Raw genomic sequence first — 27,763 nt, forward strand, 5'->3', positions numbered from 1 at the left:
TAGATACAGGATGTTCTTCTTGATGGGGGGACCCAAAGGTCACAGCCAAAGGATACGAAGTAAACCATCTAAGACTGGGATGAGGAGGAATTTCTTTATCCCCAGAGAGTGGCAAGTCTGTGGAATTCACTTTCACAGAAAGCAGGCAAGAGTAAAACATTGTACGATTTCAGGAAGGAGTTGGATACAGAACTTGGAGCTCAAGGGCTCAAGGGATCAAAGGATACAGGGAAAAAGCAGGAAAAGGCGATTGAGCTGGATGATCATAGTAAGTGGCAGACCAGGCTCAAACAGCTAAATAGCTACTTCTGATGTCTAGGTTTCTATCAAAAGAGCCCCAGCTTTAGGCTTAATTGGGTGCGAAGGAGTTTATGTTGAGCAGTGTTCCAGGCTCACAGCGATGCAGTAGTTATTTTTTAAACTTTTCGTGCAGTACATGAGAATAGGGATTTGCAAAGGTGACTTAGACATGAATATGATGAAGGTTTGGGTGGGGCTTCCTATGATTTGTTGTATTCTGAAGCCTGTTCATTCTGAGAGAATGCATCAGCTTTTTGATTAAAAAAGGTCCAGTACACCTACATCCTCATAACAATTAAATTATTCAAATTTTTCAGCAAGTCCATTCTACAAAGCGTCAATTTAGCTAGTTCATTGTACTCTGTACATGGCCTGGTAGGGGAAAAAGGAAGACGACATTAGGGACCAGTAATTGGAATTAGAGGCTTTCAAGATGAAATATCTTTGGATCAGGGCCAGGGTCTGCATTGGGTTCCAGTGAATTCGGTCTCAGACCTTGATTTGGAGATGTATATTTTGAGAGATCTCTGTCCTTGCTATTTGCCTTCATGCATTTTCACCTTTCTCTCCTTCCTGCCTTTGTTTAAGATCCCACAGTTACAACTCTTACACAACCAAATGAATCACAGTAGAATTTAGCAGTAAATGTTCGCAGACAGGCTGTTCAAACCAAGGTACTGTAGCTGAGCCTGCCACTATTAATCAGACTTGTTGGATAACTGTTTTGTAGAGCCCCGCTGATTAATTGCTTCCCACCTCTTGCTTGCCCCATCTCACAAACTCCAGCTTCAAAGATCTGACTTCCATAAGACCATAAGACATAGGAGTGGAAGTAAGGCCATTCGGCCCATCGAGTCCACTCCGCCATTCAATCATGGCTGATGCGCATTTCAGCTCCACTTGCCAGCGTTCTCCCCGTAGCCCTTAATTCCTCTAGACAACAAGAATCTATCAATCTCGGCCTTGAAGACATTTAGCGTCCCGGCTTCCACTGCACTCCGTGGCAATGAATTCCACAGGCCCACCACTCTCTGGCTGAAGAAATGTCTCCGCATTTCCGTTCTGAAATGACCCCCTCTAATTCTAAGGCTGTGTCCACGGGTCCTAGTCTCCTCGCCTAACAGAAACAATTTTCTAGCATCCACCTTTTCAAAGCCATGTATTATTTTGTACGTCTCTATTAGATCTCCCCTTAATCTTCTAAACTCCAACGAATACAATCCCAGTATCCTCAGCCGTTCCTCATATGCTAGACCTGTCATTCCAGGGATCATCTGTGAGAATCTCCGCTGGACACGTTCCAGTGCCAGTATGTCCTTCCTGAGGTGTGGGGACCAAAACTGGACACAGTACTCCAAATGGGGCCTAACCAGAGCTTTATAAAGTCTTAGTAGTACATCTCTGCTTTTATATTCCAACCCTCTTGAGATAAGAGACAACATTGCATTCGCTTTCTTAATCACAGACTCAACCTGCATGTTTACCTTTAGAGAATCCTCGACTAGCACTCCCAGATCCCTTTGTGCTTTGGCTTTATTAAGTTTCTCACCATTTAGAAAGTAGTCCATTCCTATATTCTTTTTGCCAAAGTGCAAGACCTCGCACTTGCTCACGTTAAATTCCATCAGCCATTTCCTGGACCACTCTCCCAACCTGTCTAGATCCTTCTGTAGCCTCCCCACTTCCTCAGTACTACCTGCCTGTCTACCTAACTTTGTATCATCGGCAAACTTCGCTAGAATGCCCCCGGTTCCCTCATCCAAATCATTAATATATAATGCGAACAGCTGTGGCCCCAGCACCGAACCCTGCGGGACACCGCTCGTCACCGGCTGCCATTCTGAAAAAGAACCTTTTATCCCAACTCTCTGCCTTCTGTTAGATAGCCAATCCTCAATCCATCCCAGCAGCTCACCTCGAACACCATTATCAGCTACTGAGCATGGTGGGGAAGATAACTGAAATGCTCCTAGTCTATAAGGTTTCACGAAGCACTACACCAATTCAAGTAAGCAGGAAATGTACCACGGATGTGGGCTAAACTGGATACAGTAACAATCCGACTGGGTGCAGACTTCTTGAGCAGGTCCAGCAGCAGGTTGGTTAGGAGAAAATGACCCAAATGATTAACTCCAAACTGCATCTCAAAACCATCCTCAGTCTTCCACTTTGGGCACCTCATGATACCTGGAGACACAAATAAAAATGTCATGTGAGAACAAGGAACTCTGAGCACCAGCTACTGGACTCGCAAAATGAAAAACCAGCAGCAGTAAAGCAAAGTGCACATCAATTTTGAAGTGTACTTTCTGTGTGTAGGATTATTTCAAATAATATCAAAAGCAATAACAAAAAGCTGTCAATACTGTACTTTAAAGAGAGTAGGAGCTGTAGGTTCTTGATAAAAGGACTTGAATGACTATAAAATCCTCACAGAACAAGTGCTACACCAATCAGATTCAATGCAAAATGAAGGCTTTGTTTATTGTCTCAGGAAGATGTAAAAGATCTCTTGATGCTATTGGAAGAATAAAGCAATCCTGCTGTGTTGTTTGTGGAATTTTACATTCTAGACATCATTAAAATTAATTAGCTGGCTGTTTTTGTCTTTTGTTCTTGTGGGACCAGGCTGTATATAACTTTATGTTGGCCTGGATTTTGCAGGAGTAATGACAACAAAACTCAGTTAATGAAGTGCAAATAGATTTTTTAAATGGTGGAATAGATTCATAACTTCTTTTGATAAAACCTCTGACTCTGCAAAGCTAATATAGTTTTTTAATCAAATTTGTTGATTTTATAATTCTACAAATACAAAATATTAGCTTGCTTTAAACCCATGTGAATGTTCCATTCATTTTGCTGTCAATTAAATTTAATTTTAAAGCAAAACATCTGTACATTTTACTGTCTTTGAAAACATTTATGATTGCTTGCTGACATAACTGGCTGGATGGCTGGAGATCATTTGACTTGATGTCAGATTTAAACCAGCATCAGGAAAAAGGAAGTAAAGCACATTACTCTGGACACTGGAGATTTGAAATATAAACAGAAAATTCTGGAAAAACGCAGCAGACCTAGCAGCAACTATGGCCAGGGAAAGAGCTGACATTTCAAATCTGAGAGGATTCTTTAAGAGGGATGGAACAGTTATGGGTATTAGCCTGTTGGAAAGGTGGAAAACATCAAATGGAACAGAAGAGGTGGTCAGGGAAAGGTTAGAGAGCAAAGGAAAATCGAAACAAAATGGGAAAATCCACACCACAGGAATTAAGATCTTTGCAGACAGTTTTCTTTCAATTCAAAAGCAAATGTCATCACTTTTCATCACTGATAATGAAATCCAAGCAATTGGATAGGCAACAGTTCAGTAATTTACTACCATGTCACCACCTCACCAACAAAAGGAGAACAGAATCCTGTCACTCAGGAGAAAAGAAAAATCAGGAGTTTACAACAGGTTTGCCAAAATATCCATGTCCTACTGAAATATCCATGTCCTGGCAACCAAGTATCCTTCATCATTCCAATGCAACTCCCACATTAACCCCACTGTCAGCACCCTTCATTAAACACCACTTCTAACCACTGGTCACAAAGTGGTCAGAAACATATGGTGCAGGGAGATGTGCAGCACAAAGGGAATACATTAGGGATAAGGGAACCCACATGTCTTCCTCCCACACAGTGTGTAGTCTAGGTGTAATATTCTTGCCTTCTAAAGGGCCTCATGGCAGTGGATTGTGCAATCCTCTCCCTCAAGAGGTTTAGACACTTACTATGTGAACTCCAGGTGCAGTCGCAACAATTTTCTTCACATTGCAGAGTTTTGATTTCCAGCATAATGGAAGGTGACAATGAACACTCCTCAGAACGTGGTTTCCAGCCTCTGCCAATTGAGGCCCTAAACACTCAGCACCCCCCCCATCCTGATGGCCTTTCTTATGAACCCCACAGATTTCACACCTCACCAGGTTCCCACCCAACATGAGTCTGCATCTACCCACCTTTCTCCCCACAACCCATAAGTTGATCATGTCAGATGCTGTCACTACCCCATTCCCAAATTATTACACCACTCTCATTCATGCTTTACCACATTTATCCCCTCCCCAGCCTGCAGCCCCCAATACTTGCAAATAGATTCTCAAGGCACTTTCACACAGCAGCAGTCTACCTAGTCCAGATGGACTGATTGTAACCCATTCCTTGAGCTACCTAACCAAAACAGATAAGAAATGTCCAGACCCCTGAATGCTGCCTTGCATATTCCAAACTGCCTTGGCCCTAGTCTTCAGCCTGGTCACTATGGAACCACAGGACTGAGCATCACCCACTCCTTGATGGCAGAAGCATGTACCCCTGGCCAAGTACACTCCAACCAGATGCTTGACCATAGTAGATCCTCTGGACTGGTATCATAGACTGCCCTTGACATACTGTGCTGGGATCCCCTGGCTGATGAGTACTTCATGGACTTTGGTGAAAATTACTCCCAACTCCCCCACCCACCTACCTACCTACCCATCAACCAGAACGGAGACATAACTGTTTGCTTGATGGACATACAGTGTTTTTGCTGTGTAAGCTGTTTGTGCATGGTACAGATGCAAAATTGATGCAGCTACCACACAGCAAGACAAGTTGCCTAGTTGTGTAATTATGCTAATAAATGCAACAAAGCAAGGCAAAACAGGGTGGGGATGCTGTAAGCACACAGTGCTGATCGAGCATGAGGAGAGTAAACAAGCAGTTTGATCCATCGGAGAGATGCGCGCCTGTCCCAGCATGCAGTGTGTCCTTGCAGCAGCCTTTCAATACTAGCTGTTTTTAAAAAATTTTCTTATAAGATTTGGCTGTCTCTGGCTAGACCAGCATTTATTGCCCAGTTCAGAGTCAACCACATTGCTGTGGGTCTGGAATCACATGTAGGTCAGACCAGGTAAGGATGGCAGATTTCATTCCCTGTAGGACATTAACAAATCAGATGGGTTTTTTCCGACAATCAACAATGGCTTTGCGGTTATCATTAGACTCTTAACTCCACATTTTTAATTAATTCAAATTCCACTATCTGTCATGGCAGGATTTGAACACAGGTCCTCGAAACATTAGCCAAGTTTCTGAATTAATAGTCTAGCAATAATAGCACTACGCCACTGCCTCCCCTGCTGGTGCTCAGTACAATACAGCTCTGTGATTTCCCTGCATCTTGCTCCTGAGATTGGTCAGGGGCCATGTGGAGTCTGAAGTGTTGACAAATATCAGATGCCAATGTCCATGGATGAGGGGTTTGTGTGACTGATGCCCATAGATTCATGCCCTGCCTTGCTGTGCATATATTATGTAGAGGTTCTTCACAGCCAGTAGGCTGAAGTCACTAGGCATCCACTCTGGCTAGCAATATAAGAACTTTCATCATCTAGTTTGCTTGTGACGGATGGTGGGGCTGAAAGCAACATATTAATAGGTTTTTAACAAGCAATAATTCCCTTTAACAGGGAAATTGCTACTCCCTCATGGGAATCCCATCTCAATATGCTGGAACTTAATTAAAAGATACAGCAAATTGCTCCTGATTTCGAGATAGACCTCACTGACTTCTTGTCATAGTCCATGTTGTACTGGCACCTAGAGGATTCTGCCCATTGCTTCTTATGCACTTTTACCTCCATTTGCTTGACATGCTGCAAACAACTCCCTTAAGCATAACTTTTAAAATTGCAGCGATTTTCATTCCACAGTGTTCTTGATACACACCAGTATTTTCCACAGCCCAAAAATAAAGAAAATATGAAGATGTGGTCTTTACACTAGACAGTGGAGGCCTATTCATTTTGAAGACAAAGTGTACACTCTAAAACACTCCACAGTCTCATGTTTAAGGCAATGTATACACACTAAAATCTAACCAAATTAACTATTACTGCATTACTAACCAATGAGAATTCCATTTTATTCATTAACACAGTGCCTAGACTTGCACAATGGGTACATCTATGTCAAATTTGAAGCATCTGAACTAAATTGCACCCACAATGAATTAATATGAATTACCTAATTATTAAACTTACACTTGCCAACCAAAAAGTATGCTTCAAAAGTAATTAATTGGCTGAAAATCATTTTGAAAGCAGAGAAGATTATAAGATTTGGTATGAATTAGATTATTTTTCTTTTTTTTCTAGCATCTTAAATTGCTCTTACCTGCATTATTAATGAGAATGTCCAGGCGTGTTTCAGTTTCTGTAATTTTGTTTGCAAAGGAACGCACAGACTGAAGTGATGCCAAATCCAGTTTCTGCACTACGACATTTCCATTCCCGCTTGCTTTTCTGATCTCTTTAGCTGCCTTTCCGGCTTTTTCCAAATCACGGCAAGCTAATATCACACGAGCCCCTACAATCAGAAAGTGAGGCTATCAGGATTCTCATCATTGTGGGCGGCACAGTGGCACAGTGGTTAGCATTTCTGCCTCACAGCGCCTGAGACCCGGGTTCAATTCCCACCTCCGGTGACTGATTGTGTGGAGTTTGCACATTCTCCCAGTGTCTGCGTGGGTTTCCTCCGGGTGCTCCGGTTTCCTCCTACAGTCCAAAGATGTGCAGGTCAGGTGAATTGGCCATGCTAAATTGCCCATAGTGTTAGGTAAGGGGTAAATGTAGGGGTATGGGTGGGTTGCGCTTCGGCGGGTGGTGTGGACTTGTTGGGCCGAAGGGCCTGTTTACACTATAATGTAATCTAATGTAATCTAAAAATCTAATCTAAATGAGACAATGTACAGCAAATGGTGTACGAGCCCCAATTGGTTGTGTGATGGAGCTACGAGGTTAATTTCTCTCTCCCTCTGCTAATTCTATACACTTTTATCTTTAACTATTTAATACAAGACACTGTCCCAGAAATGGCAACCACAAATCAAAATTCAGTACATTCCAACATGTACTCCTGCATTGCAACAGTGCTGACAACCATTCTCTCGGTTGTGAAGCACTACAGGAACGCTCAAGATCAAAACAAGCTGCAGTTTTCCTTTACTGTTGTCAAGATGTAGCAACAGGCTTCACAGCAGAATTAGGATTGGTTCACTGCAAACCAGAAATGCACTTTCAATTTCAGATAATCAAATATTAACTGTCATACAGATTGACATAAAAGAAGTAACCACACAAAATAAAACATTACATTAAAGAGCAGGGTTACCTCTCTGAGCAAGGTCCTTGGCAGTCTCCTTTCCAATCCCAACATTAGCGCCAGTAACGATCACTGTTTTTCCATCCAGTCGTGCTTTACTCTTACAAACCCCACCAGAAAACCAATGTCTTAAAAAAACTAGTCCAATTCCTGTAGGATCATTAAAATGAAAGGTCACTCACAACTAAGCTTTCTCATGCTAAATTAGCTAATGAAGAGATGAGAACATCTATTGAGGTGTCAATGCATATATAAGTATAACAAAGAACTGTGGATTCTGCAGATATAGGAATAGCTGTAGAAACTCAGGAGGTCTGGCTGTATCCATGGAGTGAAAACAGAATTAACGTTTTGAGTCTCATGACCCTTCTTCAGGTTCATACACGCCACTCCCCATACTTCCACCCATTTTAAAAGCAGGGTTTAGAGATCGTAAAGTCACCTGCTGCACTGCAGATTTTTCAGAGATGGTATGTGATAGAAGGTTCTCAGGCAAGTAAAACAAGAAAGCAAAGGCACAGCAAGGGTACAAGGGCACAGGGAGAGCACAGAGAGCAGAACACAGAAAATACTATTTTGCAAATAGCTGAGAGAACAATAAAGAGTCATCCACAGTGCATTGAACCTGAAGTCCACAGAAGCCAGTTCAGGTAAACATGGTACTTTCTTTGCTCAAAGACATCAATGAACCAAGGGGATTTTTACAACAATCCAGTAGCTACATGGTCACTGATACTGAAACTACCTGTTCATTTTAATCTGGTTTAATTAATAATTTAAGTCTCCCAGCTACAATGAGGAGATTTGAATGTGCATCTCCAGATGATCAGTCCAGGTCTCCAGGTTTAATCCTATTAGCATAAACCCATGCTACTGTTTGCCAGTGTGTTTACCTGGGTATTTCTGTTGCTTATTGAGATTGGAGAAGGCTAACCATAGGAATAGAGTAGGCAACTTAATGAGACTGTTGCAGCTGGGAAATCAAAATATAAAACAACCAAACAGAAAAAAAGAGGTGGAAACACCTTGAGTAGGGGAAGAGGATGGGAGGGGACTAAGGAGGAGGAGGAGAAGGGAGTGTATTTTATTGTCATTCTACACTTCACCCAACAACAAACTGGAAAGGGCAGAACCAGAATAAATAATGACACAATGAGGGACTAGATTGCAAAATTTTAAAGGCTTAGCCTGAACAAGAGACAGATTTTTCATCATTTTGTCTGAAAGCAACAGCAAAGTAGCTCAACTAGTTTTAGAATCAAACTGATTCAGTCAGAAAAGAAATGACGGAACACAAGATGTTAATATTTAATAATTGATAATTATCTACAAGCATCACAAAATATTTACAGTGTAAAAGCTGAAGTCAAGTGATGCAAAAGGATGTCATCCTCAAAATTAGGGCATGAATTAGTAGACTGTGACAGAAGATAAATTAAATCCCAGGAAATTTTTCATTTTAATTAAATCAAAATAAGAGCCATTACAAGGTTGAAACATGAACAGCTTTGTGAATTTAAAGACAATTGTGGGCAGCACAGTGGCTAGCACTGTTGCCTCACAGCGCCAGGAACGCAGGTTTGATTCCAGCCTTGGGCGACTGTCTGTATGGAGTTTGCACATTCTCCCATGTTAGCGTCGGTTTCCTCTGGGTGGTCTGGTTTCCTCCCACAGTCCAAAGATATGCAGGTCAGGTAAATTGGCCATGCAAAACTGCCCACAGTGTTAGGTGCATTAGTCAGAGACAAATGGGTCTGGGTGGGTTACTCTTCGGAGGGTCAGTGTGGACTTATTGGGCCGATGGGCCTGTTTCCACACTGTAGGGAATCTAATCTTAACAATAATGCTTTAAAAGGACAGAAAGAAAAACTTTGAAATCATTCAAACTGGAATAGATAAAATAAACAGATTTCCATTAGGAATTTAAACTCTAATGGTACATTGCTGAAGTTTATAGCCTTGGTTTAACAGCAAGTTACAAGAAAAAGATACATTTCAAACATTCATATTATTATTACCATTGTGCATAAGCAGACAGAGACCTCCATGCAATTAGTACAATATGCCACAGACCACATGGGATGACCATGATGTTCTTCAAGAGTTAGAGCTAAAGGAGATTTGTTAGCACTATTGGCTGGACAGCTTTGCAATGCAGAGAGATACCAATTCCCACACCAGATGAGATTACCACAAGTGTGATGGCCCTTAGGTTAAGCCATCATCAGTTACTTTTCTCTAATGATGGAGCAACCCTATGGTCTGGTAAGACTGTGACAACTTTACTTTTACAAAGCAATTGGCCACATTCAGCGGTTGAAAGGTGCAGTGGGACACATCCTGGAAAGCAGAGGGATCCTTTTTCCGTGCAAATCAACCATCAAAAAAAACCTTTCTTGCTCCTGCTGCGAGCACATTTCAACTGATCCCCCAATCAACTGCATGAAAACTTGGGACTATTCCTTCAGTTATTGCTCTTTCACTTTGGTTATGGTTTTAAATATTGTTACAAATATCTGAGCCTATAATACAGTAATGGCACTATTTTGAAGAGGAGCTCTGCCTAGTTTGCTGGCTGATATTTATCCCACAATCATAATCACAAAAAGTGATTACCCGATTATCATATCGCTGTTTGCTGAAGCTTATTATGTACAGCTTGACTCAAAAATCTGAGAGTTACACCTAATTTATAGTGTTTCATAACAGACAAGTTTTGAAGAATGAGAGATGATCTCAGAAACTTTCAAAATACTTAAAAGGGATGGGCAAGGTAGGTGCAGGTAAAATGCCTCCCTTTGTTGGGCAGTCTAGAACCAGGGGGCACCATTTAGGACTGAGAATGAGGAGGGTTTTATTTGTTAATAAAGTCAGGATTGTGAATCTTTGTATTCTCTACCCAAAAGCCTTTGGAAGCTCAGTCTTAGAAATCGGTCAACTTCTACTTAAAAGATATTCAAATAACCAATGACATAAAGGGTTACCAGGATAGTGTGAGTAAAAGATATTGAAGCATTTGATTGGTCTAAATCATATTAAATGGTAGAGCAAACTCAAGTGGGCAGAATGGCCTACTCCTATTCTTATGTTTCTACAATCTAGTTGGGCATTGGAGAAACAGACAGACTCCCTATAGTGCAGAGAGAGACCAAGGCAGCCATGAGGTCTGCAATGACTCTCCAAAGGGCACCCCCCTGCCCCATCGACCCTATCCCCGTGACCCTACATTTCTCATGGCTAACCCATTGAGTCTGCATCAATTGTGGACACTATGGGCAATTTAGCATGGCCAATCCACCTTACCTACACATCTTTGAACTGTGGGAGGAAAGCCACATAGAAACCCACACGTCTACATGCAAGCTCCACACATACAGTTCACCTAAGACTGGAATCGAATCCAGGTCCCTAGTGCTGAGCCACTGCACCACGTATATTTTCAGATCAACTTTCATTATGAAACCCAAGTCAAAAAGTGTAGTGCCGGAAAAGCACAGCATGTCAGGCAGCATCCAAGCTGAGAAAGTTTGCCTTACATTTGACACTTCTGCCACACACACAAGAACTAAACAGGATATGCAGGAAATCGCTTGACCATATGGGTGGGGAGGGGGAAGCATTTGTTTAGAAGAATTAAGGATATCTGTTCTTAGTGTCAATGGATCGGTGTAAATAAGGTGATAACATTTATTCACTTGTGGAATATGTGGCAGTATTTGCTTTTGACCCCGAGAGCTGGAAGCTGCGCAATTGGATGATGGATAACTGAATTTCTGGTTTATGTTGAAGGCTCTTAACAAAAATCATACTCAATAGGAAAAGAACTTGTAATTTAATAAGCTGAGTGGAATATGCACATAATAGAACAATCCTGATACATTTTCATGCACACCACCACTGAGCAGGCTAGGAAAACACAAAGGCTGAAACTGAGATAGGGGAGAGCGAGAGAGAGAAAGAATGAGCGAGTGAAAGAGCGAGCAAGAGAGAGAAAAAGAGAGAGAGTAAAGAGAGAGAAAAAAAAGAGAGGGAGGGAGGGAGGTGGCAGGGGAGAGACAGGACAGAAGATGATGGAAAAGTTAACTTTTTGTGGTCTGATTTGAGTGTACACTTGCTTGTCATGTATTGAATGTTTGTGTGTTGCTCCCTGGAACTTGAGATCCGGGAATGTTATGAATTTGATTTGCATTTTGGGAATCGAGATGATTTTTTTAAAAAAGAGCCATTTTGTAGAACAATGGTACTGGGCATGTTAGCTGAGCGTGGATACCTCATGAGCTTTTCCACATAGGTTAGATGAGTCTCTTGTCATGCTATACTCTTAACAGGGAGCTTATCTAGCTAAAGCATTTGTCCTGATTTGATCAGGGTTTCCCACTTTGATGTGCACGTAGCTTAATTAGTCAAGTGTACTCAGACCTGTTAATGAGTTTCTCTTACTCTATAAACTTTTGCCTTTCTTTTGCTGCTTATCGGATTAAGGACACATGGTGTTTTTGTCATCTCAGTACTAAGTTTTGTATAAAGACAACTTGTTTGCAGCAATAAGAGGAGTAGCCTGAGAGAGCTCTTTGGGGCAAGAGCTGGCACTGCTACTCTGCTAATGATTTTAGAACCTTAGCTGAAGCCTGGCTAACATGGATGCCATTGGTAAATAAAGATAATTATTTTAACTAAACAGTCTGTAAGAGTTTTATATTCCAGACTACTACAAGAGTACAATCTCTGACACGAATCAAGAGAGGCCTACAGGTCGGGTCATTTGGGATTCCCTGAGCCATCTCGAATAGGTACTTTAATACTTCATCATTGCTCCTTGATGCTGCCTGACCTGCTGTGCTTTTCCAGCACTACACTTTTTTGACTCTAATCTCCTCCATCTGCAGTCCTCACTTCCTCCTCTTATTATGAAACTGTCAGGTTGACTGAAACAAGAAAGTTTGTGAAATAATAGAATGCTTCCTCATCAGTATTCTTTTTGTCACTCCCAGTAAACTCAAACAATGTGCACATGCCAATTTTGATGTTTATAGATTAATTATCATGATTTTGAACAGTAATTATACTTTAACATAATTACCTTGTTATGAAAGTATTTGGCACACCTAGAGATGATGTGGCACTTTTTAAATATCATGCCTCTTTCAGCATAAGACAGTACAAGAAAAAAAAATTCTGAACCAAAAAACTGATAAATCAAGAAAGATAGGACACTAGTCAATATTTTAAAACGTGGCAGTCTTCTGTCTCAGCTTAAACATAATCTGGTGTGACTCAGGAGCCCTCCTTTAGCATGGCAGTTTCTGCCACATTTGTTGCAGAGGGAGATACTGGGCCAGGAAGGGGGATGGTTTGCTTACAATGCTGAAGAGTCATGCCAGACTTGAAACATTAACTCTTTTCGTCTCTCTCCACATATGCTTCTAGACTTGCTGAGTTTCTCCAACATTCTGTTTTTTTTAATATCTTAAATAATAATGTCTTTCACTCACACCCAGAATCAATTCCAGCCAAAACAATTAACAGGAAATTGTAGCTGAATACAAACTATAATTTATACCTTAGCTGACAGATACAACCAAGCCATATCTTGCAAATTGATTAGACAATCCTCACAGCAAACATCACGAATAGTCACAAGGTCCATTAAAATTCAAATTTCCCAAGTTTAGCACCTTTCTCCTCAAGACATAATCTAATGCCCAGTCAACAAGAGACAACCAGCTTGAGTACCAAAAGTACAGTTTCCACTGAAAACAACACGTGCAGAACGTGCTCAACTCTACATTGGGTCTACATGTTCCAGACTGTCTTCAAGTACTAGAAACAACTCCAAGAACTAATTCTTTGCGTAGTCTCCGCTTCTGGATTTAGCCAATCTTCTTCAGATTGCTTGTGTTGCATAGTGAACTCATCAACTTCTAGTACTCTGCAGCCTGAATTGGTCAGTGTCCATTTATATCTTTTAGCCAGGTTCATGCTACCCAGAAGTTTAGGTTTCCAAATCCCAGTTTCTAAGAAAGCAAAAGCAGCTGCGAGGGATAATTCCTTTCCAGTTATGGTATGCCTCAAGAAATACAAACATTAAAAATATAAAGTTAAAAAATCACACAGCACCAACAGGTTTATTTGGAAGCAACAGCTTTTGGAGCACTGCTCTTTCATCAGGCTCTGAAAGCTAACGCTTCCAAATAAAGCTGTTGGATTATACCCAGGTGTTGTGTGATTTTTAATTTTGTACAGCCCAATCCAACACCGGCACCTCCAAATCATTAAAAATATTGTTTCCCTCATTCCATATGAATACAAGTCATTACCACTAGCACTGCTTTTGGTACAGAAGTTTTCAGAAAGAGAATATTTTACGCATCAGTCTGCCTTTGGGCCCCACTCCAAACTTTCTTCAGGATCTAATTGGTTAGCCTTTCATTCTTGCGAGGTATTCACAAGGGAGTTACTTGCCCAAAGTTGCTCAAGAATTCCACTGAAGCATTAGACTGGAACAGTGCTGGAACAATATTTCCATGCATCTTTGTGGAGTAATAGAAACATATAGCAAACAGACCCTTTGCTCCTACTTGTCCATGCCAACCTAGATATCCTAAATTAACCTAGCCCTAATTACCAGCATATGGCCCATATCCCCCTAAATCCTTCTATTTCATATACCCGGCCAGATGCCTTTTAAATGTTGTAATTGTACCAGCCTCCACCACTTCTCTGGCAGCTCATTCCATACATGTACCACCCTCTGCATGGAAAAAATTGTCCCTTAGGTCGCTTTTATATCTTTCCCCCCCTCACCTTAAACCTATGTCCTCTAGTTCTGGACTCCCCAACCCCAGGGAAAAGACTTTGTCTATTTACCCTTTCCATACCCCTCATGATTTTATACACCTCTATAAAAGGTTACCCCTCAGCTTCCAACGCTGCAGGAAAACAGCCCCAGCCTATTCAGCCCGTCTCTATAGCTCAAACCTCTTCAAGAGGCACTACTGAGGATTTACCAATGGAAAGGCTGTGTAGTGACAAAGTTTTACACTTTGGTTCTTTGTCTCAATGGTTGCTAGCCAATAGCATGGGGTGGAAATGAAAAGCAAATTGACACAAAAACTGCAAGATTGCACCAACACACTAGATTGACATCATATTATGTAATCTATTGGACACATCCATAAATTGGAACACCGAATAGGTCAAGCTACCTCTGCAGAAAGAATTATTTCAGGGTGATGAATTCTGATGAAAATTCCAAGATGAAATTTTAGTCTACCCAGTTTGCTCCAGTGATACTTTCAGTCCTTCTGGGGGTTTCCAGCATTATACATTTGTAATTTATGAAGTATTCAGTATTACATGTTTAAAATATTATTGATTAAATCTTATCATACCGAACTGTCAATGAAGGCAAACATCACCAACATACCCATTGGTACAATGACCTCACAATACTCTGCTTTTACTGTCACCACCTTAGTAAGAAAAGTTACTAATAAAGTCATAAAGATGTACAGCATGGAAACAGACCCTTCGGTCCAACCCGTCCATGCCGACCAGATATCCCAGCCTAATCTAGTTCTACCTGCCAGCACCTGATCCATAGCCCTCCAAACCCTTCCTATTCATATACCCATCCAAATGCCTCTTAAATGTTGCAATTGTACCAGCCTCCACCACTTCCTCTGGCAGCTCATTCCATACACATACCACCCTCTGTGTAAAAAAGTTCCCTCTTATATCTTTCCCCTCTCACCCTAAACCTATGCCCTCTAGGTCTGGACTCCCCCACCCCAGGGAGAAGACTTTTTGTCTATTTATCCTATCCATGCCCCTCATAATTTTGCAAACCTCTATGAGGTCACCCCTCAGCCTCTGACACTCCAGGGTAAACAGCCCCAGCCTGTTCAGCCTCTCCCTACAGCTCAAATCCGCCAACGCTAGCAATATCCTTGTAAATCTTTTCTGAACCCTTTGAAGTTTTGCAACATCCTTCTGATAGGAAGCAGATAAGAACTGCATGCAATACTCCAACAGTGGCCTAACCAATGCCCTGTACAGCTGCAACATGACCTCCCAACTCCTGTACTCAATACTCTGACTAATAAAAGAAAGCAAACCAAACGCCTTCTTCACTGTCCTATCTACCTGCGACTCCACTATCAAGGAGCTATGAACCTGCACTCCAAGGACTCCTTATTCAGCAACATTCTCTCGGACCTTACCATTAAGTGTATAAGTCCTGCTAAGACTTGCTTTCCCAAAATGCTGCACCTCGCATTTATCTGAATTAAACTCCATCTGCCACATCTCAGCCGATAGGTCCATCTGATCAAAATCCTGTTGTAATCTGAGGTAACCCTCTTTGCTGTCTACTACATCTCCAATTTTGGTCTCATCTGCAAACTTACTAACTGTACCTCTTATGCGCGCATCCAAATCATTGATGTAAATGATAAAAAGTAGAGGACCCAGCACCGATCCATGTGGCACTCCACTGGTCACAGACCTCCAGCCTGAAAAACAACCTTCCACCACCACCCTCTGTCTTCTACCTTTGAGCCAGTTCTGTATCCAAATGGCTAGTTCTCCCTTTATTCCGTGAGACCTAACCTTGCTAACCAGTCTCCCATTTTTAAACCTACAAGTCAAAAATAAACTTACAATATAATGACAGGCTGCTATATGTCTTTTAACCATTTGAATTAAAAGTAAAGCATATAGCTTGAAGTAGGCAGAAGTGGGTACTGCAGATGCTGGAGATTAGAGTCAAGATTTAAGTGGTGCTGGAAAAACACAGCAGGTCAGGCAGCATCCAAGGAGTAGGAAAAATCTATATTTCGGCCAAAAGCCCTTCATCAGGAATGAGACTGGAATGTCAAGGGTGGAAAGATAAATGGGAGGTGGGTGAGGCTGGAGAGATGGTAGCTGAGAGTGCAATAGGTGGATGGAGGTGGGGTGAAGGTGATAGGTCAGAGAGAAGGGTGGAGCAGGTAGGTGGGAAGGAAGATTGACAAGTGGGACAGGTTATGAGGACAGTGCTGAGCTGGAAGGTTGGAGCTGCGGTAAGGTGGGGAGGTGGATGGGAAGAGGAATGAAGAAATTGGTAAAGTCCACATTGATGCCATGAGGTTGAAGGGTCCCGAGGTGGAAGAGGAAGCATTCTTGCTCCAGGCATCGGGTGGTGAGGGAGTGGCAGTGGAGAGGTCCAGGAAGGGGAGGGAGGGAGGTGTCAGAGATGGTCCAGGTGAATTTAAGGTCAGGGTGGAATGTGTTGCTGAAGTTGATGAACTGTTAAAGCTCCTCGTGGGAGCATTAGGTGGCGCCGATGGAGTTATCAATGTAGCAGAGGAAAAGGTGGGGAGTGGTGCCGGTGTAACTGTGGAAGATGGACTGCTCTACATAGCAACAAAGAGACAAGCATTAGCTGGGGCCCATGCAGGTGCCCATGGCTACCCCTTCAGTCTGGAGGAAGTGGGAGGATTTGAAGGATAAATTGTTGAGGGTGAGGACCAATTCAGCCAAACAAATCAGAGTGTCAGTGGAAGGGTACTGGTGGGGACGTTGGGAGAGGAAGAAACGGAGAGCTTGGAGGCCCTGGTCATGGTGGATGGAGGTGTAGGGGGACTGGGTGACCATGGTGAAGATGAGGCTTTGGGGGCTGGGGAAACAGAAATCTTGGTGGAGGTGGAGGGGGTGGGTGGTGTCCCGAACTTACGTGGAGAGTTCCTGGACCGAGGGGGTGGGGAGGGGAGGGGGAGATAAGTCAGCATTGAGGTAGGTGGAGATGAATTCGGTGGGGCAGATGCAGGCTCACAGTAGCCAAGTACTGCAATTGTAGACTTAAACCACAGCTGACTGAACAGCATTGCAGTGTGAGACACCTCCACTAAAGAGGCTTGATTACTCAGACCAGATCTTAACTCAGTACTTAGGTTGCATTCACAATACAACCAGAGTCAACACAAAACAAGCCTGTTCACACCAGCCCCACAGCCACAGAGAATCTCATGAATTTTTTTTTTCAGATGGCCTTACTAGCAAATGAGTACTAGTTCAATCTTCCAAATGAAAAGTGACCCATTAGAATAGTGATCAGAGGAGAATTACTGTTCTTCTTTATAGAGATTACTATATGAACAAATCTATGCCTCATCTCCAAAACACTTCAATCAACTATTGTAGGCAAGGGAATTTCATACCTAACAAGGGCAAATTCAGGGTTTTGGTACTGTTGCAGGAGGAACTTGGGCCAAGAGATCAGAAAACCTCTTTGCCCTTCCTCCAAATAGTGTCCTGCCTTTTTTTCATCCCCTTTAGCCCTCAGTTCTCAATGCCACTGACCTGGAGCCAGGATTAAATCCACTTCAGAACTAGATAGCTAAAGAAGATGCATTTATAATATGGGCAAACAGGTTGAACATCAAATTTGTAAATCCTTCTAACATACACAAAATGGAAGACAGCAAGAGCAGGGGAGGCTCCTGGTCAGCTATGCGGTGGAAACAAGCTTCTCCCATCACTATCTATAGTTTCAAGGCTAAACCATACAGGAAGTTCTCACTTAAAGCTGCAATTTTTGTGTCTTTCAGGAATCAATGTTAAACCTAGAGATGGATTCCCTACAGCCTTTCTCAGTAGAAAAAAAACATCTTGTAAAATGAAATATAGTACTTTAAATCACTACATTTAAACATTGGAAAAATATAACTTTCTACTTGCAGTACTTCATGTTTAGAACATAGAACATAGAAAAGTACAGCACAGAACAGGCCCTTTGTGCCAAGGATTATTCCTAATCTAAAATAAAATAACCTAACCTATGCAGATCTGTTGCAAATAACCTGTTGCAGGTCCCTCCCACCCTGATCCTCAAAGGCACCACTGCCTGAGATCTGCACTAGTGAGAGCCTTTACTTACTTTAATTCGTCAGTGCTCAATCTTAGCATGTTATTGCTAATACTAGCATATACTATAAGAAATTGTAAACTTCTACCAGAGTTCATGAGTGTTAGAGAGAGTGGTAGTATTTGAGAGAGGTATGGGTGAGGGTACATGGAGGGAGAGAATGAGAGGATTGATTTGTATCATGCAACATAGCAAAATATTTTCTGTTAAATTCAGGTTTGAGATTTTTTTAAGATACTACATATATTTTTGATTTGCAAAGATAACCAGTGACTTAGTAAATATTTGCTTTGCACGCAATGCATGTTTAACCAGCCTGACTTCTTATCTCCTAAATAAATGCTTGGGAAAATACAAGAGCCTAAACACTTTAACCAGAAGTATCAAGACCAGCTTCTTACTTACTGTTATTAGACTTCTGAATGGACCTCTCAAAATTCAAATCTAATATAGATCTTATTTTTTATGCACCTTCTTTGCAGCCATAACTTTATATTCCTCACTTTGTTCAATCACCTCTTGAACTTTGTATGTTATGATCTGTCTGCATTGCATGCAAAACAAAACTTTCCACTGTACCTAGATATGTGTGACAATTTAAATCAAATCAAAAGGATCGTGCTTGACCAGCTTGTTGTCAGAGGCATTTGCACTGGCGAGGTCCAGCAAGGACTCATGGCAAATGGTGTGCCTCAGGGATCAGTGTTGTGACTGCAATTGTTTACAATTTACCTAGATGATTTAGAGTTGGGGACCAAGTGTATGTTCACAGGTGACACTAAAATAAGTGGCAGAGCAAAGTGTGCAGATGACACAAAGTCAGCAGAGGGATATATATAGGTTAAGAGCAAGGATCTGGCAGACAGGGTACAACGTTAGTAAATGTGAGATCATGCATTTTGGTAGGATTAACAGCAAACAGACTATTATTTAAATAGTTAAAAATTGCAGCATGCTGCTGTGCAGAGGGACCTGGGTCTCCTTGTGCACGAATCACAAAAGCTGGTGTGCAGGTAATTAAGAAGGCAAATGAAATATTGTTGTTCATTACTAGAGGGATGGAGTTTAAAAATATAGAGTGCTGGTGAGGCCACACCTAGAGAACTGTACACAGTTTTGGTCTCCTAACATGAAAAAGGATGCACTGGCACTGGAGGGGTGCTGAGGAGGTTTGTTGATTCTGGAATTGAGAGGGTTCAAGGAGAGATTGAGTACACTGGAGCTATACTCATTGGAATTTAGAAAAATAGTAGGAGGAATCTTACAGAAACATATAAAATTATGAAGCAAACAGATAAGATAGAAGCAAAGAGGTTGTTTCCACGGTGGGGGGAGGGGTGTGTAAAACCGGTACTAGGAGGCATAGCCTCAAAATAAGGGGCAGCAGATTTAGGACTGGGTTGAGGAGGAACTTCTTCACCCAAAAGATTGTGATCTGTGAATTCCCTACCCAGTGAAGCAGTTGAGGCTCTCTCTTTGAATGTCTTAAAGGCAAAGACAGATAGATCTTTGAACAGTAAAATAATTAAGGGTTATGGTGGGCGAGCAGATAAGTGGAGCTGGGTCCATGAAAAAGTCAACCAAGATCTTATTGAATGGCAGAGCAGGCTCGAAGGGCCAGATGGCCTATTTCTGCTCCTATTTCTTATGTTATGATACTCTTATAGTGGCGGGCATGTCAGTGGAGACGAGATGGTGCCAAAGAATGGCAACTTTCATTCCAGCGCTAGCAACACGGTGAGGGGAATCGTGGTTGGGGAACCAGGCCCATGATGGAGCACATAACAAGAAGGATTGCAAAGTTTGACACTTTATTTCATTCTTCTGCCTTTATATTCTATGTTTTGATTTATTTTTGTGTTTTGAGATAGCGACATTATATAACACTTTTGACTACATTTTGTTAAGAAACACATGACAATAAATAAAATCAAACATGAAAAATATACAACAGATCTGTAAACTGTGCGGGTAACAGAGGGCTGCAGGGTACATTTCAGATCTGTTATGCATTTTTTTCAAATGACAACAAACTGGTCATGCTCATTCCAAAACATACATTTAGGAGATTAAAAGTCAGACTGGTTAAACATGCTTAGCAGAAAAAAAATTTCTACTGAACCTGGAAACAAATTGCCCAATTCTTGCTTAACTTACCAACCAGGAGGACCACTGGTTCCTGATTAAACGTTTATACTTGAAACATTGACTCTCCTGTTCCTCGGCTTCTGCCTGACCAGCAGTGCTTTTCCAGCACCACACTTTTTGACTCTAACCAGGGGTACCCGCCAACAATGAAGCAACTTATGGCATAACTACTGTATGCAAAGAAAAAAAGTTTTCCTCACTCTCATTACTTATTTTCTTTAATTGGGCAAATTTTGATCCTAATGCTAGAATGCTCTTAATTAGTAAGGGGATCAGGGAGGAGGCAGAAAATGGGGCTGAGAAACATATTAGCCTTTCCTTTATTGCTCAGAGCATTGAGTAAAGGTGTTGGGAGGTCATGTTGCAGCTGTACAGGACATTGGTTAGACCACTTTTGGAATTAGGGTGTAGGTTTGCTCGCTGAGCTGTAGGTTTGATATCCAGATTATTCATTACCTGGCGAGGTAACATCATCAGTGGTGACCTCTAAGTGAAGCAAAACTGTTGTCTCCTGCTTTCTATTTATATGTTTGTCCTGGATGGGGTTCCTGGGGTTTGTGGTGATGTCAGTTCCTGTTCATTTTCTGAGGGGTTGATTGATGGTATCTAGATCGGTGTTTGTTTATGGTGTTGTGGTTGAAGTGCAAGGCCTCTAGGAATTCTCCGACATGTATTTGCTTAGCCTATCCCAGGATAGATGTGTTGTCCCAGTCGAATTGGTGGGTTTTTTTCATCCATATGTAGGACTACAAGGGAGAGAGGGTCGTGTCTTTTTGTGGTTAGCTGGTGTTCGTGTATCCTGGTGGCTGACTTTCTTCCTGTTTGTCCTACATAGTGTTTGTGGCAGTCCTTGCATGGAATTTTGTAGATGACATTGGTTTTGTCCATGGGTTGTACTGGGTCCTTTAAGTTTGTTAGTTTTTGTTTGAGAGTGTTGGTGGGTTTGTGTGCTACTAGGATTCCGAGGGGTCTCAGTAGTCTGGCTGTCATTTCTGAAACTTCTTTGATGTATGGGAAGGTGGTTAGGGTTTCTGGCTGTGTTTGGTCTGCTTGTCGTGGTTTGTTCCTGAGGAATCTGTGGACTGTATTTTTTGAGTATCCGTTCTTGAATACGTTGTATAGGTGGTTCTCCTCTGTTTTCCAAAGATGATCTGTGCTGCAGTATGTGGTGGCTCATTGGAATAGTGTTCTGATACAGCTTAGTTTGTGTGTGTTGGGATGGTTGCTGGTGTAGTTAAGTATTTGGTCAGTGTTTAATCGGTTTTCTGTATACGTAGGTTTGTAGTTCTCCGTTGTCCTTTCTCCTTGGTGAACTTTATCCCCGTGAGGGTGTTGTTGATGATGTTAAATGTCTCTTCTATCTTGTTTTGTTTTGTGATGACAAAGGTGTCATTTTTTTAGATTAGATTACTTACAGTGTAGAAACAGGCCCTTCGGCCCAACAAGTCCACACCGACCCGCCAAAGTGCAACCCACCCACACCCCTACATATACCCCTTACCTAACACTACGGGCAATTTAGCATGGCCAATTCACCTGACCTGCACATCTTTGGACTGTGGGAGGAAACCGGAGCACCTGGAGGAAACCCACGCAGACACGGGGAGAATGTGCAAACTCCACACAATCAGTCGCCTGAGGCAGGAATTGAACCCGGGTCTCTGGCACTGTGAGGCAGCGGTGCTAGCCACTGTGCCGCCCTGATATCTACGTAGCAGACCCAGATTTTTGGTTTGATGGTTGGTAGGGCTGTTTGTTCTAGTCTTTGCATTACCGCTTCTGCTATGAATCCTGATAGTGGAGATCCCATGGGTGTGCCATTGGTTTGTTTGTAGATTATGTTGTTGAAGGTGAATTTTGGAATATTGTGTGCAATTCTGGTCTCCTTCCTATTGGAAAGGATGCTGTGAAATTTGAAAGGGTTCAGAAAAGATTTACAAGGATGTTGCCAGCGTTGGAGGATTTGAGCTATAGGCTGGGGCTGTTTTCCCTGGAGGGTCAGAGGCTGAGGGGTGACCCTATAGAAGTTTATAAAATCATGAGGGGCATGGATAGGATAAATAGACAAGGTCTTTTCTCTGGAGTGGGGGAGCCCAAAAATAGATGGCATCGTTTGGGGGTGGGGGGTGGGGAGAAGATATAAAAGGGACATAAGGGGCAATTTTTTCACTGAGGGTGGTGCATGTATGGAATGAGCTGCCAGAGCAAGTGGTGGAGGCTAGTACAATTGCAACATTTAAAAGACATTTGGATGGGTATATGAATAGGAAGGGTTTAGAAGGATATGGGCCAAGTGCTAGCAGGTGGGACTAGAATGGGTTGGGATATCTGGTCAGCATGAATGGGTTGGACTGAGGGGTCTGTTTCGGTGCTGTACACCTCTATGACTCTATAACTGACGTAGCAGAATCAATGGGCCGAATGGCATAATTCTGACCCCTATATCATGGTCTTATGGTCTAAGTACGTTAAATGAATCTAATTTCAACTCATTTTCAACATCAAATTACAGTGGTACAGAACAACTGTCTCCCTGGTTTCCTTCTGTCAGTGAGAACCTGTTTTGAGGCTTTAATATCTGAAGAATAGAACTAGGGATCATAGCTTCAAAATAAGGGAGAGCAGATTTCGGACTGAATTAAGGGCTATGAGTCGGTGGAAATCTGTGTTCAGTGAAGTAGTTGAGGCCACCTCATTGAATGTTTTTAAGACAAAGATAAATTTTTGAACAGTAAAAGAATTAAGGGTTATGGTGAGCAAGCGGCCATCATCTTATTGAATGGTGGAGCAGGCTCAATGGGCAAGATGGCCTACTCCTACTTCTAATGTTTTTATGAAATCAAGTAACTTGGTTGTGGTTCTGTTCGCCGAGCTGGGAATTTGTCTTGCAAACGTTTCATCCCCTGTCTAGGTGACATCCTCAGTGCTTGGGAGCCTCCTGTGAAGCGTTTCTGTGCTGTTTCCTCCAGCATTTATAGTGGCCTGTCTCTGCCGCTTCCGGTTGTCAGTTCGAGCTGTCCACTGTAGTGGTCGGTATATTGGGTCCAGGTCGATGTGTTTGTTGATAGAGTCTGTGGATGAGTGCTATGCCTCTAGGAATTCCCTGGCTGTTCTCTGTTTGGCTTGACCTATAATGGTAGCGTTGTCCCAGTCGAATTCATGTTGCTTGTCGTCTGTGTGTGTGGCTACTAAGGATAGCTGGTCGTGTCGTTTCGTGGCTAGTTGGTGTGCGTGTATACGGATCGTTAACTGTCTTCCTGTTTGTCGTTTGTAGTGTTTTGTGCAGTCCTTGCATGGGATTTTGTACACTACATTGGTTTTGCTCATGCTGGGTATCGTGTCCTTCGTTCTGGTGAGTTGTTGTCTGAGAGTGGCTGTTGATTTGTGTGCTGTTATGAATCCTAGTGGTCGCAGTAGTCTGGCTGTCAGTTTAGAAATGCTCTTGATGTATGGTAGTGTGGCTAGTTCTTTGGGTTGCAGCATGTCCTCGTTCCGTTGTCTCTCCCTTAGGCATCTGTTGATGAAATTGCGAGGGTATCCGTTTTTGGCAAATACTTTGTATAGGTGTTCCTCTTCCTCTTTTTGTAGTTCTGGTGTGCTGCAGTGTGTTGGTACAGAGAACACCGAACGGAGAATTCACCACAAAGGTTTACAGGAAAGCCACACACACAGACCAAGCCCTAAACTATGAAAGCAACCACCCCAACACACACAAAAGAAGTTGCATCAGGACACTATTCAAAAGGGGCCACAACACACTTGATTCCGCTCCTCCTCACCCTCCCCTCTCCCCCCCGCGACGCTCCTCCTCACCCTCTCCCCCCCGCCGCGCTCCTCCTCACCCTCTCCCCCCCCTCCCCGCTCCTCCTCACCCTCTCCCCCCCCTCCCCCCGCGCTCCTCCTCACCTCTCCCCCCCCGCGCTCCTCCTCACCCTCTCCCCCCCATCCCCCCCCCGCGCTCCTCCTCACCCTCTCCCCCCCCGCGCTCCTCCTCACCCTCTCCCCCCATCCCCCCCCGCGCTCCTCCTCACCCTCTCCCCCCCCCCGCGCTCCTCCTCACCCTCTCCCCCCCCGCGCTCCTCCTCACCCTCTCCCCCCATCCCCCCCGCGCTCCTCCTCACCCTCTCCCCCCCCCGCGCTCCTCCTCACCCTCTCCCCCCATCCCCCCCGCGCTCCTCCTCACCCTCTCCCCCCATCCCCCCCCCGCGCTCCTCCTCACCCTCCCCCCCCTCCCCCACCCGCGCTCCTCCTCACCCTCTCCCTCTCCCCCTCCCCCACCCGCGCTCCTCCTCACCCTCTCCCTCTCCCCCCTCCCCCACCAGCGCTCCTCCTCACCCTCTCCCTCTCCCCCCTCCCCCACCGCGCTCCTCTCACCCTCTCCCTCTCCCCCCTTCCCCCACCCGCGCTCCTCCTCACCCTCTCCCCCCTCCCCCCCCACGCTCCTCCACTCCCTCTCCCCCCTCCCGCGCTCCTCCTCACCCTCTCCCTCCTCCCCACCCGCGCTCCTCCTCACCCCTCCCCCCCGCGCTCCTCCTCACCCTCCCCCCTCCCCCCCCCCGCGCTCCTCCTCACCCTCTCCACCCTCCCCACCCCGCGCTCCTCCTCACCCTCTCCCCCCTCCCCACCCCGCGCTCCTCCTCACCCTCTCCCCCCTCCCCACCCCGCGCTCCCTCCTCACCCTCTCCCCCCTCCCCGACCCCGCGCTCCTCCTCACCCTCTCCCCCCTCCCCACCCCGCGCTCCTCCTCCACCCTCCCCCCCCTCCCCACCCCCCGCGCTCCTCCTCACCCTCTCCCCCCCCCGCGCTCCTCCTCTCCCCCTCACCCTCTCTCCCCCCCCCCGCGCTCCTCCTCACCCTCTCCCCCCCTCCCCCCCCGCGCTCCTCCTCACCCTCTCCCCCCCTCCCCCCCGCGCTCCCCTCTCCCCCTCACCCCCCGCGCTCCTCCTCTCCCCCTCACCCCCGCGCTCCTCCTCTCCCCTCACCCCCCGCGCTCCTCTCTCTCCCCCTCACCCTCTCTCCCCCGCGCTCCTCCTCACCCTCATCCCCCCCCTCCCCCCCGCGCTCCTCCTCACCCTCTCCCCCCCTCCCCCCGCGCTCCTCCTCACCCTCCTCCCCCCCCGCGCTCCTCCACTCCCTCTCCCCCTCCCCCACCCGCGCTCCTCCTCACCCTCTCCCCCCCGCGGCTCCTCCACTCCCTCTCCCCCCTCCCCCCACCCGCGCTCCTCCTCACCCTCTCCCCCCCCCCGCGCTCCTCCTCTCCCTCTCCCCCCTCCCCCCCCCGCGCTCCTCCTCACCCTCTCCCCCCTCCCCCCCCGCGCTCCTCCTCACCCTCTCCCCCTCCCCCCCGCGCTCCTCCTCACCCTCTCCCCCCTCCCCCCCGCACTCCTCCTCACCCTCTCCCCCCTCCCCCCCCCGCACTCCTCCTCACCCTCTCCCCCCTCCCCCCCCCGCGCTCCTCTCACCCTTCCCCCCTCCCCCCCCCCGCGCTCCTCCTCACCCTCTCCCCCCTCCCCCCCCGCCGCTCCTCTCACCCTCTCCTCCCCCCGCGCTCCTCCTCACCCTCCCCCCCCGCGCTCCTCCTCACCCTCCCCCCCCCCGCGCTCCTCCTCTCCTCTCCCCCCTCCCCCCCGCTCCTCCTCTCCCTCTCCCCCCTCCCCCCCGCTCCTCCTCTCCCTCTCCCCCGCTCCTCCTCTCCCTCTCCCCCCGCCCCCCCCGCTCCTCCTCTCCCTCTCCCCCCCGCCCCCCCGGCTCCTCCTCTCCCTCTCCCCCCGCCCCCCCGCTCCTCCTCTCCCTCTCCCCCCGCCCCCCCGCTCCTCCTCTCCCTCTCCCCCCGCCCCCCCGCTCCTCCTCTCCCTCTCCCCCCGCCCCCCCTCTCCTCCTCTCCCTCTCCCCCCGCCCCCCCTCTCCTCCTCTCCCTCTCCCCCCCCTCTCCTCCTCTCCCGCCTCCCCCCCGCTCCTCCTCTCCCTCTCCCCCCGCCCCCCCTCTCCTCCTCTCCCTCTCCCCCCGCCCCCCCTCTCCTCCTCTCCCTCTCCCCCCTCTCCTCCTCTCCCGCCTCCCCCCCGCTCCTCCTCTCCCTCTCCCCCCTCCCCTCCTCTCCCTCTCCCCCCTCCCCCCCGCGCTCCTCCTCACCCTCTCCCCCCTCTCCTCCTCTCCTCCTCCCCCCCCGCGCTCCTCCTCACCCTCTCCCAACCTCCCCCCCCGCGCTCCTCCTCACCCTCTCCCCCTCCCCCCCCGCGCTCCTCCTCACCCTCTCCCTCTCCCCCCTCCCCCACCGCGCTCCTCCTCACCCTCTCCCTCTCCCCCCTCCCGCTCCTCCTCACCCTCTCCCTCTCCCCCCTCCCGCTCCTCCTCACCCTCTCCCCCCCTCCCCCACCGCGGTCCCCCTCACCCTCTCCCCCCCTCCCCCACCGCGGTCCCCCTCACCCTCCTCCCCCCTCTTTGCTGCTCCGTTAATTTAAATGAGTCAGTGGTTGTTATCAGCAGGGACCCGGGTCCGATTCCCCCTCGGGCCGGTTTCCTCACACTGGACACAATCTCATTAACCTGCGGCGACGCCCCACCATTCGCCTCTTTCACAAACACCTCACCTTTAAATGTCTAGGTATTGCCCCCAGTTTCCAGAACGTTCGGTGAATGGCGCTGGCCGCTGAGCCAATGATAGAGCGCCCCCGGCCCCGGCCCGATATGGAACACAATCACAACATTGTACCTGAGACCACCAGGGAACCAGCCAGCACCCACTGTCGCTGCAGAATCTCAGCCGAGTCCCACAGAGGCATCGCTACCGGCCAACAGTCTCCCCCCCCCCCCCGACCCGGCTTCAATCAACAAGGCGGCCTCGGGGCTCAGGGGGCGGGACTGTGGGCGGCCTCGGGGCTCGGGGCGGGGACTGTGGCGGCCTCGGGGCTCAGGGGGCGGGGACTGTGTGCGGCCTCGGGGCTCAGGGGGCGGGGACTGTGGGCGGCCTCGGGGCTCAGGGGGCGGACTGTGGCGGCCTCGGGGGCGGGGACTGAGGGCGGCCTCGGGCTCAGGGGGCGGGGACTGTGTGCGGCCTCGGGGCTCAGGGGCGGGGACTGTGGGCGGCCTCGGGGCTCAGGGGGCGGGGACTGTGGGCGGCCTCGGGGCTCAGGGGGCGGGGACTGTGTGCGGCCTCGGGCTCAGGGGGCGGGGACTGTGGGCGGCCTCTGGAGCTCGGCGGCGGGGACTGTAGG

At 46.3% G+C, this 27,763-nt stretch overlaps 1 protein-coding gene across 2 annotated transcripts in view; it reads right to left on the reverse strand.

The window, feature by feature from the left end:
* The window catches only part of LOC140469092 (retinol dehydrogenase 13), a 51,736-nt gene extending 24,384 nt beyond the window's left edge, over nucleotides 1–27,352 (reverse strand). Inside the window, exons 1-4 of one of the 2 annotated variants that reach the window (XM_072565361.1) lie at nucleotides 27,262–27,352; nucleotides 7,507–7,647; nucleotides 6,511–6,702; nucleotides 2,326–2,487 (exon numbers count right to left, since the gene is read on the reverse strand). In XM_072565361.1, coding sequence (XP_072421462.1) covers nucleotides 2,326–2,487; nucleotides 6,511–6,702; nucleotides 7,507–7,647; nucleotides 27,262–27,331 — 565 coding nt within the window. In that variant the 5' untranslated portion in view covers nucleotides 27,332–27,352. The remainder of the gene's footprint in view (nucleotides 1–2,325; nucleotides 2,488–6,510; nucleotides 6,703–7,506; nucleotides 7,648–27,261) is intronic. The other variant, XM_072565362.1, reaches the window with a different exon arrangement.
* Nucleotides 27,353–27,763: the final 411 nt, after the last annotated feature.

The sequence above is a fragment of the Chiloscyllium punctatum genome, chromosome 48 (genome assembly GCF_047496795.1).
Source record: "Chiloscyllium punctatum isolate Juve2018m chromosome 48, sChiPun1.3, whole genome shotgun sequence".
Classification (NCBI taxonomy): domain Eukaryota; kingdom Metazoa; phylum Chordata; class Chondrichthyes; order Orectolobiformes; family Hemiscylliidae; genus Chiloscyllium; species Chiloscyllium punctatum.